Source organism: Hirundo rustica, chromosome 9 (genome assembly GCF_015227805.2).
Source record: "Hirundo rustica isolate bHirRus1 chromosome 9, bHirRus1.pri.v3, whole genome shotgun sequence".
Taxonomy (NCBI): domain Eukaryota; kingdom Metazoa; phylum Chordata; class Aves; order Passeriformes; family Hirundinidae; genus Hirundo; species Hirundo rustica.
In genome coordinates, this window is record NC_053458.1 from 13294756 (window position 1) to 13310759 (window position 16004).

The 16004-nt window shown below is 39.8% G+C and overlaps 1 protein-coding gene across 20 annotated transcripts in view; it reads left to right on the forward strand.

Annotated features, from left to right (window-relative positions):
* The window catches only part of ADGRL2 (adhesion G protein-coupled receptor L2), a 176487-nt gene that overhangs the window by 89449 nt on the left and 71034 nt on the right, over positions 1-16004 (forward strand). For all 20 annotated transcript variants that reach the window (XM_058421843.1, XM_058421831.1, XM_058421833.1 and 17 more), the window contains exon 3: positions 14899-15112. In XM_058421843.1, coding sequence (XP_058277826.1) covers positions 14899-15112 — 214 coding nt within the window. The remainder of the gene's footprint in view (positions 1-14898; positions 15113-16004) is intronic.

Consider the following 16004-nt stretch of genomic DNA (forward strand, 5'->3'; position numbering starts at 1 on the left):
AGACGCACAGGAGCAGCATCCCAGTGCAGACGCAGAGGAGGGATGCGCTTGGATGCACAGGACAAGCCGCCTCTGGTTCAGTTCTTACGGCGTGAGCAGCCGGTTGGTTTCAGGTGAAGAGCCAATAATGCTCTGCAGAAACTCCCCACGTAACAGCAAACCCTATTGAAGTCCAGAGTTTAGTGTTATAAAGAATAAGAGGTTTGAAGGCTTTTGTTCAAAATTGCAGGAGTCTAAGCAAAAAGGTGAAGACAAAAGGTAGTGGATAGACACTGCTCAGAGGACATAATAATTCTAAAGAATTGACAAATCAAATTGACCACCTGGAAGATTGTTCAGAGGAGAAATATCAGCTTATTATGGCTTCCTACCAACAGAAGAGAACAGAGGTATTTTTTTCACAGTGGATTATGATGGAGCAGGTCCTGGGTAATATTGAACTCCTTCTCCAGCATCATGTGTCACTGGGAAAGACAGTGACGCCATTCTTTGACTTTTGAAGTATGTGAAAGTCTTGGATGATAAAAACATATTGTCACAGAGATGTTTAGCCCTAAAGGTTCAAGATCACTGAAATTTAGCAAGAGATGTAAAAATAAACTGGTTCCTGTCATTGTGCTCAGGAATCCAGACAAATTTTTCAAATAAGAATAAAATAGTGGTAAGAATGTGACATAGTAAATTATCTGTAAATCAGCTGAAGGCCTTTTTTTTTTTTTTTTTTCTGATGGATGTACATGTGTATTTTGCAAATGAATGTATTTATAGGCAAATGGCTCAATCACTTGCTTTCGTGTTATCTTTTCTGATGGAAACTTTTATTTTCTTTTTTTTTTTTTTTTTTTCTGGTAAGACAATCAAGTTTTAGAGGCATATACAGTCATATAGAGAGTAATGTGCATTATTGTAATTGGTTGTAACTAATCATAATTGTACCTTTTTAAATGGGATGACAACTAGAGGGGCTTCAGTTTTTAAATTGTGTAGGAATAATTCTTCCTATATGTGATTTAAGTTTTATAGCTGTAAGAAGCATTTGGATTAAAGACTATTTTGAACATATAAGAAAAGGCAGGAATCCACTTCAGCCTGAATTATTTCATGATACTCTGCAGCTATGAATTGTTTTGGAACAAAGGTCAAAGTTGAATTCAAGCTCTCTTAGCTACCCAACATGAGCATTATATTTCCTTGGAAGAAGAATATGGAAGGGGTTTAGACTGGGTTTGGAGGAGAGTTTATTTTGCTTTGATTGAGCCTGCTGTGGAACAAACATTTGTTGCTTTTCATGCATTGTATGTCTACAGATCTGTTGAACAAAGGATTTTACCAATATCCTTAGTTAATATTTGACTATTTCTGCAGAAAAACTGTGTCACACCATAGTTTTGCTGAGATGTTTGGTTTATCTACCAACTTAAAAAAAAAAAAAAAAAAAAAAAAAAAAGGCCAGTTGCTAGAGTCAATAAAACTAAATAGCTGTCTCTGAGTAGCAGCTGAGCAGAGAAAGTGCTGTTAGCACACACTTTTGAGTAATGGATAAAAAAATTAGTTAATTACATTTAAGCAAATGTGGTGTCAAGATAAAGTTTTGGAATTAGACAGTGTCCCATTGAAACTTGGATCCTGAGCTGAATCTCTTACATTCTTTACATACTGAAAGAAACAAAGATCATTAGAATGGTGTACCGGAAACGATTAAAAACACAAGGGTGTGTCAGTCTTATTACTTTTAACACATTTTGCTAACATTAAATTTATAAAAATGTATTAAAGGAAATGGTCTTAGTGGTTGTTGCTTGGAATAGATTAGGAATGAAAAGAAGATTTATCCATTGCTAAAACAGCAAGGAACCAGTCAACTAGTTGCAGAAGATTTAAAGAAGAGTCTTCAGGAAATCCTTCTGGTAGTCCTTTTCTCTCTGTAGTTGTTAAAGGGAGCTTTAATGTTTTTTTTAAAATTCTCATAATTCTTCCCTGTGTCTCTAGATTTTCTTTTCCTTAAGTCAGCTGGGAACATAATGTACTTGTCTGTTGTTCCTCCTATTTCCTTACTTTGAAGATACTTCCTCTAAAATCTGCTTCAGGATTTCTTGAAGGATGAGATAGAGACACTAATACAGCTGTCCTCCTTTTTTGGCCTTCCTGATGTTGAAGCACTGAGAATTGCTTATGCTCAAAGTTTGGTGCTTGTCCAGTGGCCATGTGTGATTACACCAGAAACAGAAGGAAAAAACAAGTTTGGATATGTTTATAGAAGGTAATTATCATTGCAGAGGAAAAAGACAATGATGCATTGAGCTATCTGAATGACTTGGCATGGAGTCAATTTTTAATCTATTTTGCTGTGCTTTTGAAAGCATATTTGTCTTGCACTTCCCTTTCCCTCTTCGTGTCTTTCATGAGCATCTTGCATGTCCGCGAGTGGAATGAATGGCTGATTCCCGCTTCCAGGAGTGCTTAAGGGAGTAGGAGCACGGGGGAACTGGAAATACGCGGGGCTCGGTGTAGGCTGTGATAACCAGGCTGAAGGCGTTAGCACCAGTAAATTAGGAACGCCTTCCTAGCCAGCACAGCCGCAGCGGCATTGCAATGCCACGGTGAAGCCGGCTGTCCCGTTTGCCGGTGGGGAGCTGATGGGGCTGCGCTGGAGCCCACTGGCCGGTCCCCATCCGCTGGCGGGGGACGGATGGCGCCCAGAGCCGCCGTGTGTGGCCCCGCTCCGGCGAGCCCCAGCTCCTGCCTGAGAGGAATAGAAAAGCCACTTTCTCAGTCTCTGCCCAGAATGCGTGATAAGGCTTGATGTCAAAAAGGGCAAGATTGGGCTCACAGCAATTATGGCAGAGGCATACTGGTTTCCTTGACAACCAGATTGAGGATTCTTTGTGATTTATTATTTACCACTTCAAACTCTCATTCTCTGATTTAATTAGGGAGCAGGATTTCCATAAGTCCCCTCCCTTCCAAATTTGAATACCCCCATATTATTGCTATGACCAGGTACACCTATCCCGCATTGATGTGGCTCTAAACCATGTAATTAGGCTCTGTGTTTAGCGTTTGGAATTTTAGGCAGGTTGCAGCAGATAACTGAAATTCAGTGGATGTTATGTTGGATGGTGACTTGTTAATCTGCGCTTACTAGCAGGAATGCTAGACCTTCTAACCTTCTTCCCCCACCCAGGTTTTCAAGGGACTGCAAAAAGTGATCCTTTTCAATTGTCCGTAGAGCTATGGGAAAGATAAAATATCTGCAAGTGTCAATTTCCCTTGCTCGGGCAATTCACATTATTTTCTCCTTGAAGGCTTTATTAGCAATACATCAGCCACTGTTGTGTAAACAAAGAGTGCATTTTGATACTTGGGAGCTTTTAGCTACTACCAGTTGGATAGATATTTGAAAAGGAAAATATCTCCTAAATTGTGGCTACTAAAGTTGGGGAGTACAGCTGGTCTGTTCTTACTTCGAATGTGTTTCAAATATGTATTTCCCATGTTTATAAAGCATTGACTGAATTGTGATCTTCAGTGTCTGCTCTAAATTTAGTAATTCAGAATAAAAGTCTGAAGACAATAATATAAATAATAGAGATTTTTATTCAAATGTCACTGGCAAGTTTGTATCATTATACATCAAGATTGAAACTGGGTCCTCCAAAGGGCAGATTTTCTCAAAGTACTTTCCTGGGTTGCATATTTTTTATTTCGTATTCAGCTTGAGGAGTCCGCTGCATTTAATAAAATGAAATGAAGGTCACAGAAGATCACTGGTTTTCCCATAATGTGTCCCAGTAGATGACTGGAAAAAAAGGTAGTGTTTGAAATGCATTGAGGATCTTCTACGCAGACTGTGTAGAAAACCTGTGTCATTTTTTAATTATAGGGAGGAATTGTTGTTTGAATTGTGTTTATTTCACTGCATACAGTCTTTCAGCTGTACCACTCCAGTTTTAATTTCAAAAGTGTAAACACATTTCATCATTTCCACCTCAGGGAGTTCCTGAAGTCAGTCCATAGATGTTGCTCTTCACGTGGTGGGCTGAGCATGAAGCTCCTTGAGTCAATAAAAAGACTTAGAGTGACCTAAACACTCTTTGTGTCAAGTTCTGGCTCACCCATGCACCAGTGCCCCATTAGGCTGTTGAGGGAGGCTGGCTGCTGAGGGAAGATGCTTCTCTAAAGTTGAGTAGTCTAATGAAGCTCATTAATGCATTTTTCATTAGAACAAGCATATTGAGTATCCAGGTTCAATTCTAAAGAATCTGTCCTGCGCTCATTGAGGTTAATGACAAAGCTCCCAATGATATTAGTGACGCAGGATGAGAACTTAATTGAGGTAATTAAGATCCTGCTTACCTAAAATTCCCTATTATTTTCAAGTAGATAAAATGTTACAAAATTGCTACTGTGGAGAGTTGTATAATGTTGGATCTCAACACATCCTTCAGAGATAACAGCAATTCAGTGGGAGATAACACTATTTCTGTATTTTGCATTTGATTCATAAAATGCCCTAATCTGCTAGAGGCTTGTGTATGTGAAAACCTTTGTGGAAAATAAGTTCTTTTTTGGTTTTGGAGCTCAACATTGCCCTTATTGTATATTTAAAGATAGCATAGGCCACATTGCTAAATCCCAGTAAGGATTTCGTGGTTAAATTCAGCAGTGGCAGAGATAGAAAAGCCACTGCAGTAGTACTATGGCATTGTATAAGTTGCAGAGAATAGTTTAATTAAATGCAGCTCACTTTGCAGTATTGCAGACTTACTGAAGTCACTGTTTGGACCAAAAGAAATGCTATTTGCTTACTGAGTAGAATAGATAGGATATCCAGCTTTAGGGCCTTCCAGGGAGTCTAAAGCCTCCGTCAGAAATGATTGTGTCAGGATGCCTAATTTAAATAGTTACCCTAACACCTGCTCATTCCTGCCGCCTTTCGACACCCCTAACCTTCTCCTTCCCTCCTTGGCATCCCCGGCAGATTCACAACTCCCTCCTCAATTAGGCTGCCATAATGGCTGCTTTGATCACGCTCTGAGCTCGATATGGAAATTACCTTGATGAAGAGCACTCGGGGCTGCAGGAAGCAGCAGCAATGCAGACAGGAGGGCCCTGGGTGCTCGCAGGGCTGGGGACCCATGGCTCTGGAGCCATCCCCTCTGGCTGGCTGCCTGCTTGTACACCGCAATAATGCATCAGGTGCTTTCGGTAGGAAAGCGTCCGTTTAGGTGGTGTGGAAAATAGTGGAGCAGTCAGATCTTCTACACTTCCCAGCTGTCTCCTGAGATACTTGCCTTATATGTGGGGAAAGATTTTTTAAAAAGAAAACTGACCTGCGACGGTGAAGCACCATGCAAATTAATTACTGAGGAAATTACCGTCCGCATCTGTAGCAGTGGTGCAGCACTTCTATCTTGCTGGGTTTGAGTTTATGTTTGAGCACCTAAGAGTGATTTTTTTTTTTTTTTTTCCCCCTGGGTGTGGTGCAGAGATTTCCTAGCCCTTGCCTTCATTGTGAGTTGTATTAAGATCAATGCAGAGCTTTGGAAAGACAGTCTTTCAGCTATTAGATGTGTGCTTCTAAATTGAAGTAATCAGCAAATGCAAAGTTTGCCTTTTTTGTGTTGTGCCACAGTGTCTGTTCATCCCTCTTGTTACTTTATAATATAAATAGTATTAAATATGGGACTCTTACACATGATTATGGAAAACTGTTTAGTTTCTGTCTTAGTACTCAGAGATTTCAGGGATCCTGATTTTTCATTTATTTCATTTGGACCTTCATTAGCTGGTTCTCTAAAAGCTGAGAGCGTTCTTGCCATACACATTGTGACAGTCGGTTAGGAAGACACACAAATTCCAGGACTGAAAACCAGAATTCAAACTCAGAAGCCCTGCATTTGAGTCCAGGTGGAATTTAATTATCCTGTCCCTTTATCTCCCTTGTCTTTCATGTTCGCAATGAGGCATATGGATATGCAGTTCCTTTAGAGGTGATTAACAGCGGTTTGACAGGGTGGAAAAGGTGCCTATTTCCATCATTTACTCTGGAACTGGTACCTGTGTTAGCATTCTTGCTCCTTGCTGCCCAGGGAGCATGTCAGAACTGCATATAATCCTCAGGAGTTTTTAATTACTTTGCTGTTTACAAAAAATGAAAGAGTTTTCATTTCTTTGTGCAATTTATTGTTCAGAGGATGCTTTTAAGTATGTACGTAGAATTATTTCATGATTCACAGAATGTGCCAGAATCTTAAGTATATTGTAAAAGCTGTATGGTACATCCCTCTCCTCTCTACTATAGTATTTCAAAAATCCACAAATATTTCATAGAAGGTAAGGTCAGGAAGAAAGCCTTTCACTTTGACAGGTTTTTTTCCAAGATTGCATGCTACTCTTGCCTCATATCTATTTATGGGAACATTTAAAGTGACGGCACATTTACCTTAAAGTACATTCATCACATGGCTCTTCTTGTTTTCAAAAGGTATGACTGTATATTTTGGTTTCATCTGCAGGATCCCTGCCTTTATGTTTCCAAGGGTTCTACTTTCTATGCCTGTGTTCTCTGAAATGTTTCTGAAGCTATACTTATGAGAAGGGGGTTGCTGTACTATTTGCATGCTCATAAGCACTCTTTAAGCAGCTTGCCATCATTAAAATTAACCACGTAACTTTTCCACCATAAATTATACTGTGGCAATTGACTCCACCCCATCATTTTACTGAAACAAAAGAGAGTATATGAACTCATGTATTGTTTCTTGATTCCATTTCTAATGTGTATATATAATTCTGTTTGTAAAACAAGAATTTATTTTTAAGTTTGCAGGTATGATCTCAAATATTGCCATGTGGTAGCAATTCACAATAATTAAATCTATGATTTTTTGTAGCACTAGGGCTATATTTGGTATTTTAAACTCTGGTAATTGTAGAATAATATCTTACTTAAAAGAGCCAGAATTATTAGATATCTTAGTGAGATTATATGTTTTACTTTCTTACATAGGTTAGGGTGTAGCCTGCTAAGAAGGCAACATACCTAGGACACTAAGGGTTATTATTAGCACCCAGCATGTCACCTGCTGGGTGACATATTCCCAAGGAAATTATACATCTCTACATGACTTCTATCAGCCTCTGAGGTAAAACCTAAGGCTTCAGGTTTCTTAACGATGGGAAGAAAATAATTCTTTTGTCAGCTGGCCACTCTGAATACTGATGATGGAAATTCCCCTTTCTTCCTCTTCCTCTCCCCCTCCTTAACACCTGGTTTCCAATCAAAAAATGATTGCGATAACTGGAAATGTAAGTTGCTGTCTAGATACACTTTTATAGAAAATAAAAGAATTTTTATTTTTATTCTGCTACCAGTATCCTGTTCTGAGGAAATAATTCAACGGGAAATCCTGTTGACACAACATTTCTGACACATCAGCCTTTGTGTGTCTTACCTCCCTTTTTAAGAGGTTGTTTCTGATTCAGAAGTTTCTCCTTCCTGACAGGTGCTGTGCTCAGAGAGTTCACAGTAGGTAAACTGGAGATAACCTTCAGGAGAGTGGGTTTGCAAAGACCGTGGGACTTAGTTGCCTTGAGAAATTTTGAAGATGCAGTGTATTTAACGGCAAGAAAGAAAAGGGTAGAGTGCTTTTTGTGAGCTGGCAGAGGATCAAGTGTGTATGATCTGAAGGAAAAAAGGAAAGAGATTCTTGCAGCCTGAGAACAGACATCTGGCTGGCAAAAGAAAAGAAATATCATTGACAGATGAATACTGTTTAAAACTGGGATAATTTTAGATCAAGAGGGCAAAGTTTTGCTCTCATGCATACAGCTCCCCTGAAAGGGCTGGGAAAGGTGCATGCATATAAGAATAAAATGTGGTGCAAAGTGAGAACGGAAGAACACGTACTTTTCTATTAGATATTTAGACTTTCATGTTTGGATCACATGGTTTCCATCTGCCATATGTAGGCATTGCTAAAACGCTGCCAGGAACCAGGCTCTGGTTTGGTGACTTTCATTAAAGGAATTAGTGGTTTCTCTCCAGTTTCAGTGTGGCTGGATTCAAAGTGCAGAAGCCCATTTTCACAGTTTAGCATTAATTAGCACTCTGATGGCAGCCTCAGCAGGCAGGTGAAGGATTAAATGGGCATGAAGACCAAACTCTTTCCTTTCCCCTAGTGGCGAATAGGGTCGAGACGTACTGGGCTGATGTGGGGATGTGTGCATGGCTGCTGTCTGGCTGCTCTTGTTCCAGGTGACTGAAGGACTGTGGTCTACAGGTCTGTCAGTGTAGCACTCTGTTCTCTCCTGCTATTAAAGTGCACACACACACTTCCCACACACACCCAAACCCTAACAAAAACACAATTTAAAAAAAAAAAAAAAAAAAAAAAAAAAAAAAAAAAAAAAAAAAAAAAACCAAAAAAACCCCTTTACTTCTGCTGACTCAGAGAGATACATTCTTGCCCTTCTGAATAAGGGGTGAGAGCTGTTTAGGAGAATTTAAATGCAATCCTTGCCAGCAGTATACAGGAAGAATCGACGCTGTTAGATTAAAAGGCTGAGATGCTGCTGCTCACTTTAGGTTTTGCTGAATCATTTAACAAGGTGCAGAAAGTAGGTAAGCCCTGACTCTTTTTTTTGGCTGAAGAGAGCCTCACAGGGTTATATTTGAGAATTGCATGGAGACAGAAAACGTAGAAGGGAAATTGTAATAAGTTTCAGTGAACCTGGAAGGCACAACCCATCTTGGTGTGAATCAGAGGGTGTAACTCTGGCTTCTCTCCTGAATTTCATTAAGCAGACATAGGTACTTTATGTTTATGTATACTGAATATTAAGTATGTAATTATAGAAAATTACATGCAGTTTTAATTTTGCTGCTCACAGTGAATCTTGAAAAACATTAAAACTTGTCAAAGATTTTTAAAATTTTAATTTTTAAATCACATTCAAATAAAATGTAAAAAATACTATTAAAAGCCTTCACTAGTTACTTAATATTTCTAAAAGCTTTTATTGATAAGAATTCATATTTCCATTTTGTAAAAGACAAAGTCTTCCAGATTTTAGTTATGCAATTGAAATATGAAATGTCTGAGAAGCAGAATTCTAGAAAGGTGTTAAGAATCTCCCCTCACAGCTCATTTATTCAGTGAAGAAGTTGCCTGGCTCAGTGTAATTTAAATGGTCAGGTCTGTTTCTTAGGACTCGGTGCCTCTTTGTTAAAGTACAAATTGCATACTTTCATGTACTTTGTTTTGAGATAATCCCATTTTTATGAATCAATTTTTTAAAAAAATGAGGGAGATGTCTCTTACTAGAAAACAGCTTTCCTTTCCTAAAAAAATATCTTTTCTCCCAATGTCCGCGCCATTCAGCATCTAAATTGACAAGAAGGAGTATATACATGAAATGGTAGAGAATCCAGCTGTATGTAGGAGGATATTTTTGAAATGATCACTTCCTGCCTAATTTGAGCCCGACTGAACAGTGGGGTTTTGTGCGCCGGGCTCAGCACAGGCTGGCTGTGCACGGCTGCTGGGTTTCCCTGAAAGAGGAGCTGAGTGCTGTGAACTCCAGACCTCTGTGCACTGTCAGAAGCTCTTACTGTGCCAATGTAATCTTTTAATAGACATGCTTGCCAAAATAACTTTTTCCTTCAAAGATAGAATGAGAAAGCACAGTTGTCATATAAATTGCCTCTGTCTTCTGTAGTAGTTGGTAGCGTTCTGTTGACCAGGACCGGATAATTTAAAAGCTGTTTAACAAAATAACATGCTTGTCTGTGTGAAATATATACAGCGCTGAGAGACGGGGAGAAAAGTCTCCCTTGACAGAGTTCATGGGATTCTTTAGAAACTGCAGGATGCTGAGACTTGTCTGAGGAATTACAAAAGCTTTGAGGCGCCCATGTTGAGCATTTGCATGATTTTCAGATGGTGAAGTGTGTTCAGCTGTCTTCGTGCACCCTCCCATGTGTGCATGTACGCACTTCAGTGGAGAGGGAGAGGATTCTCAGCACAGTTTTCATTGGGCTTTGCATTTGTTAAACATATATTATTGAAATGCTGCCCAGGACACATCACTTCATCTTGTGTAGAACTTAAATCACCATGTTGCATGATATGGTAAAATAAAAGAGATTGTGAAAGAGACAACTGTAAACATTCTGTTTGAAAAGATGTGCTCTTTTCAAAAGACCTTTCTGTTACAGCCAAATAACACAAGAAGCAATATTTCCTTGCCCACAGAGACATATATATTTATTTCTGCAGAGATTTGTTTTGGATTCTCAGTTCTTCCAGTATATTCATTCTTTGAAATAATTTTATACTTCCATGTTGACTTTCTCTGTGCTTTAAGTTTTAATCAAAGGTTTCTTGCTTCTGATGTCGAGTACTGATGTTAGCCTGTTTACATTCCACTGTTTTTTCTCTGTATTCGGTGAACATTCAAATGTGGTGGTGCCTTTTTGCTTTTATCTACCAAACTTAGCACACTCTCTTATTATTGACAACTCAAAAAGATGGTATGCTAGTGGGCAGGATGCTGTGAATTATTAACTTTTCCTTGCGGTTTGACAAATTTAGGTTATCTTTGTAAAGACAGATAGTTTCTCTGAAGGAACCAAGACAGTGGAATAGTAAATAAGGCTTTGCAAACTTAAATTAATTTTTTTTTAGCCAAATTTGAATTTACCACATTTCCAAAACGTGATTCTGAGTTACAGTTCTTCCATAGGGCTTGTACTTTTCGTTTCATAGAATAAAGCATCAGAGGACAGATTTTGATTGTGATTTTTCCTTTCAATTTGCCTTTCTATATGGATTGATCAATAAAGCATTAAAGAATGTATATTGCCGCTAAACATCCCCTTTACCTTTTTTCTTTAGAAATGTGATTTCACAAAAGCAGTTTATTTGCTCCTTTCAATAAAGAGCCTGCACACAGATTGGTTGTGAGCAGATAAAATGTGAAGGAAACATATGTTTGCCAGGAAGTTTTTCTGTAATCAAAACGGTCAGCAGGACAAAAACAATGTTGCTTTTTTGGGTGTGTTGTTTTGTTGGTTTTTTTTTTCCCATTAGGTGTTAGTCTTCTTCCATTAAAAAAAAAATAAATTAAAAATTGGCATACAGCACTGATTAATATACTCAAGCATGAGTGAATCAGAGACAGCATATGTTGCGTTAGGCAATAGGCGCTTATTTGAGTTAATGTTTAGGTTGTGCTGCGAGTCCCAGCCCAGGCACCAGAAAGGCCTTTGCAATCAGGAGCATTTTGGGCGGCAGACAGCAGGAGCAGTGTCATCCAGGGCGCAGCTCGCCTTGAAGCAATTAGCAGGAAGAGGAGGAATGTTGATTTCAGCTGCCGGAGGACAGCCAAACAAAATAGGTTTGTTCAAAGTATGGTAAGACAAGCAGCAGGTTTAATTCAGGTTGGTTAAGAAAATACAGTATTGGGAATACTGATGCGGAATTGCATTGGAGAGACAAAATTTCTGGTGACAACAGTAATTATTGACAGAGCCATGTACTTACGTCTAAAAAACTCTGGAATGATGTTGAAGCATTCAGACACCGGTTGTTCACACTTCTATCCCATGGCAGTGCATCTGTTTATCAGGAATTATCTCCTGAATGTAAATGAATTTCAGTCCTAAGTCATTGCACCTGTTGCCAAGAGGCATTTATTCCAATCACTTGCCTAAAGCACAGGGAGTTATTGCTCGACGTTTTATAGCTCCAAAAAAAAGCTGTCGTTTCAAAATCATTTGTTCAGAGAGGAGAAAATGGAGCAAAACAGTTCATTTTACCCTAAGCACTGCTATTTGGCAGTATTCACATTTGCACGGCACAAAGCTGCAATATTGATTTTTCGCTTACAGGGCCTCCCACAAGTTCTTTCTTCGATTGTCAGGATTGCAAGATGGATTGAATTACACTTTGCTTGTTGATACACTTATTTTTTCTTTGGTGATAGGAAAAAATTACAAATAATGCTTCAGCATAAAGATCATAGCAGCTATGCTAGTGGACTTTGAATTTATTTATTTTATTAAGTTAAGACTCACTCTGCACCACAGAGGTTCCTTAGAGCAGCGTTCCTACCTAACACACGCTGCATTGTTTTGTTTTATTGCTTGCTGCTTTTGCAATGTAAAACCTACATTGCAATCTCAGGTGTGTCCTCTGTTGCCTGCAAAGTGATCTAACCTTGCTCTAGTATTTTTAATGTTTGTCCTAATACAGAACTTCTTGCAGATGCCTGCGGGGGGAAAAACTGCAGGATAAAACACATTCAAAGTCATTATAGCAGTTGCTATAGATGATGAAGTAAGATTTGCAGGCTGCTGATTTCTCTGTAGCAAAACTGCAGAGGTCTTGTGTTTGAATGCAGAGTATTTCCTAGCAGAAGTGGAGCCTGTGCTGCAGGATCCACAGGAAGGGTCAGTGCTGGTCGCAGGGAGCTGTGTGTGGGTTTGTCAGCCCTGGCCCCATAACTATCCTGAGCTGCTGCTGCACATGAATCCAGTGACACCTCAGCAGCTGTACCCCTCCTGCTTCCCTCCTGTCCTGGTGCAGACACCTCTTTGGACAGCTGTAGGTGCTGTTTCCCTTCTTGCTGATGGAAATTCAGGGCCAGGCCATAATGGTGCTGCAGGCCATGGAACCCCTCTGGAGTGCAGAAGATACAGGCACCGCTTCTGCCAGCTGGAGGGAATAGCTTCCTGGGGGTGGCATTAGATTCGACAGCAGTAGCAGGACGTAGGAATGGCAGTGGCTAGCAGCATTGTATTTGGTGCCCCATGGCTGTTGTGATGGTAAATAATCAAAGGAGTTGCTGTATTCACGTGTGGTGGGGAATCTGTGTAGCCCTCCCTGTGCCTGTTTCACGCCCTCACTGAGCTGTGAGTGACTTCTGTCTTCATTGTATTAATTTGCTGCATGGGAGGAACACGCAGGGTATTAATGTGATGGATTCGTGTTTTAGCTCTCTCCAGCTTTCAGCCCATGACATCTCAGCAAGCCTGTAATAACAGTGTTTGTTATTGTTTGATATGTGCAGCTAAACGGAGGGCCAGCAGTGAATCTGAGATGGAACTTGATGCTTTCCAGGCTCATTCCCTTACTGACAAATACTGAAACACACTGGCAGAGTAACAGTACTGGTTTCCTGTAGGATATGGTTGCACAAAATACAAGGCAGACCTGCTCCCTGGGCCCTGGCCAACTGTTCTCCTTGTGGCTGGGCAAGTTCATGCCCAGTCAAAGACCTGATCCTCTGGGACCTCCTGCAGTAGAGGGAGGTGAGGCTCAGACCAGCCCCTGGCCTAAGTTCATTACACAAGTTGTACAAAAGCTGGTGCTGGTGCCAGGGGAAGGCAGGGATGTGCAGATACAGGAGAGGTGGATGGGAAGATGGGCTCTGGCTGCCAGGGATCCACATCCTTACGCTTGCGTGATCAATGTAAAAAACTTTTGCCGTCTTAACAGATAATCATCTGCATATAGTAGGAGTTTTAATCTACAGAATTCAATAGAAAAAGTGATGGCTTCTGGTTCATGGGAAAATTTACTATCAAGGGGTTATCTCAAGTTATTCTTGATTTTTTTAGGCACTTGTTTCCTTGCTTCTTCCAATGCATCATACTTTTAAAGAAAAGTTTATTTTCTTCACTTTCAAAAAACCACTGAGCTCCAACTTTCCATACTTAGCAACTCTTTCTCTTTGCTGTCGCAACTGGTCTCCAATAGCCTGCAGAGAAATATTACTGGCCTTGTGTTACTGTACTATGAAGACATTTTTAAAAAACAGGAAAATCTCCCAAAAATTTAGGATTTACCGTTTTAAAGAAGTAAGTTTTTAATACCGCCATATTACTCAGCTTGTCTTCCAAAAGTCACATAATTTTGTAAAAACAGAAATACTGTTTAATAATACTCCGTCAGTAACTGTGTACAAGAAACTGTAGTATGCAGGTAGTTTTATTCCGATGTAATATATTCATTTGCATTAAGAAATGTCTCTAAAAGATTAACATCTAGGAATAGCAGAACCTTGTTTTGTTTCTAAAGGATTTTATACTGCTTAATTGGAGAAGTTACTTAATTTTAGGAATCCTATTAAGCAGAAAAACCATGTTAAAAATTAAAATTCTGTGAAATGTATCATTTTTGTGAGATATGGGGAGATTTTATGAAGTACACATCTGTGATTTGTGGTACTGATAATTTCTGTATTTGTTTCAAAATCCTATCTGTATGTAGTTAAATTTATGTAACAGTCACAGTAAGGAGCACTGGAGTTCAATTAGGTGAAGTGTCAGCATGTATATTGGATCATGATCATGCTGAGGTCACAAAATAGCTAAGCAAAAGTAACTGGCTCTTCCTGAAGAAAGGGAGACACAAAGTAAAAAAGCCTAATGAAGCTGGAAGTTGGAGCTATGGCTTTGGCCTTTTTTGTGGTTGTATTGTTTTCTTTTTTAAAATCACTTCTGCAAATCCTGCCTGCTCTTCTGCTTCCCACTTCCAGACACAGCCTGTCTGACTGTGCCCAAGGAGTGGAGACAAGCAGAGAGAAAAGAGGTGGAAACTGGAACGTGCAGTGTAGCCATGCAGACAGGCACCACTGTCTGCCCTGCCCAGGATTAGAAGCAGTGAAAAGGAATTTCCTCTTTTCCCAGGTTAAGGATACAGCAGCCACGGTGTAGGGATGTGGCGGTACCATGAAAGATGCCTCACTTAACGTGGTACCAGGTCAAACTGTGTAAAGGTGCACTTGCTTTAGCACACCAGAGTTAGTGCTTACGTGGCTGACAAAGAATAGCCCAATTCAATAAATCCTTTCATCTCAACCCCGTTCTGTCCTTGTTTTTTTTCCAAGGTTTCAGCCGAGCAGCACTACCATTCGGTTTGGTGAGGAGGGAGCTGTCCTGCGAAGGCTACTCCATCGACCTGCGGTGTCCAGGCAGCGATGTTATCATGATAGAGAGTGCTAACTATGGGCGCACTGACGACAAGATCTGTGATGCTGACCCTTTCCAGATGGAGAACACGGAATGCTTCCTTCCAGACGCCTACAAAATTATGACACAAAGGTAAAAAACATACATGTTGTGGGGAGGACTAAAGAGCAAAAATGCCTGTATTAATACAGGGAGAGGTATATACTGTAAGAAATGCTGAGTTGTAATTGCCACTTTGCTATTCAGGTAGCATTGTTTCTGTCTAATAATATTTAAAGGAAGTTAAAACTATCAGTTGCAATTAGAGGTTTGGGTTTTTTTAATTATGTAAACAAACATTAAAAAGAAGAAAGATAACTTCAAGGAGAATGAAACAATTCAATTATTTAGAGATTCCCCATCTCTTTGTCTTTCAAGGGGTCAAACAGCCCTGAGAATGTTTCCAAATGGCTGCTGTGTTTGTCAGTAAATGAAGTAAATCCCTGCCGTTGTTCCTAATAGTAGTTCCCTCCAATGGAAAATGTCAGAACGATTACATGCCATTGTGGTTATATGTCATTATACATGTGTGTACGAGCATACATGTGCATATAAGCACAAGTTAGTGACAGCTCTTGACATTCAGAGACAGAAGAATCAAACAAGAATCATGAAATCATTTAGATTAAAAAACACTTTTAAGATCATTGAATCCAGCCATTAGCCTGGTGCTGCCAATTCCAGCTCTACATCATGTCTCCAACTGCCAATAAAAGTATTTTTATTACAAAAGGTGCATGAGAGCTTAGATTCGCAGAAAGACCTGTGCTAAAAGCTGTGTACAGGTAGCAGTCACCTACCACTGACAGTTGTGGAAATGTCAGCACAAATCAGTCACTGGCATTGCTACTGGCTTAAACTAAAAGCCTGAATGAGTTTGGGCTTGGTTGGAAGTTTTCCTCCCAGTGTCTTTTTCCTAGGTTGAGGAGTCTGAACAAAAAGGGGATGGGAATAACCTGGAAGCTTTCTGGTGCACGTACTCAGA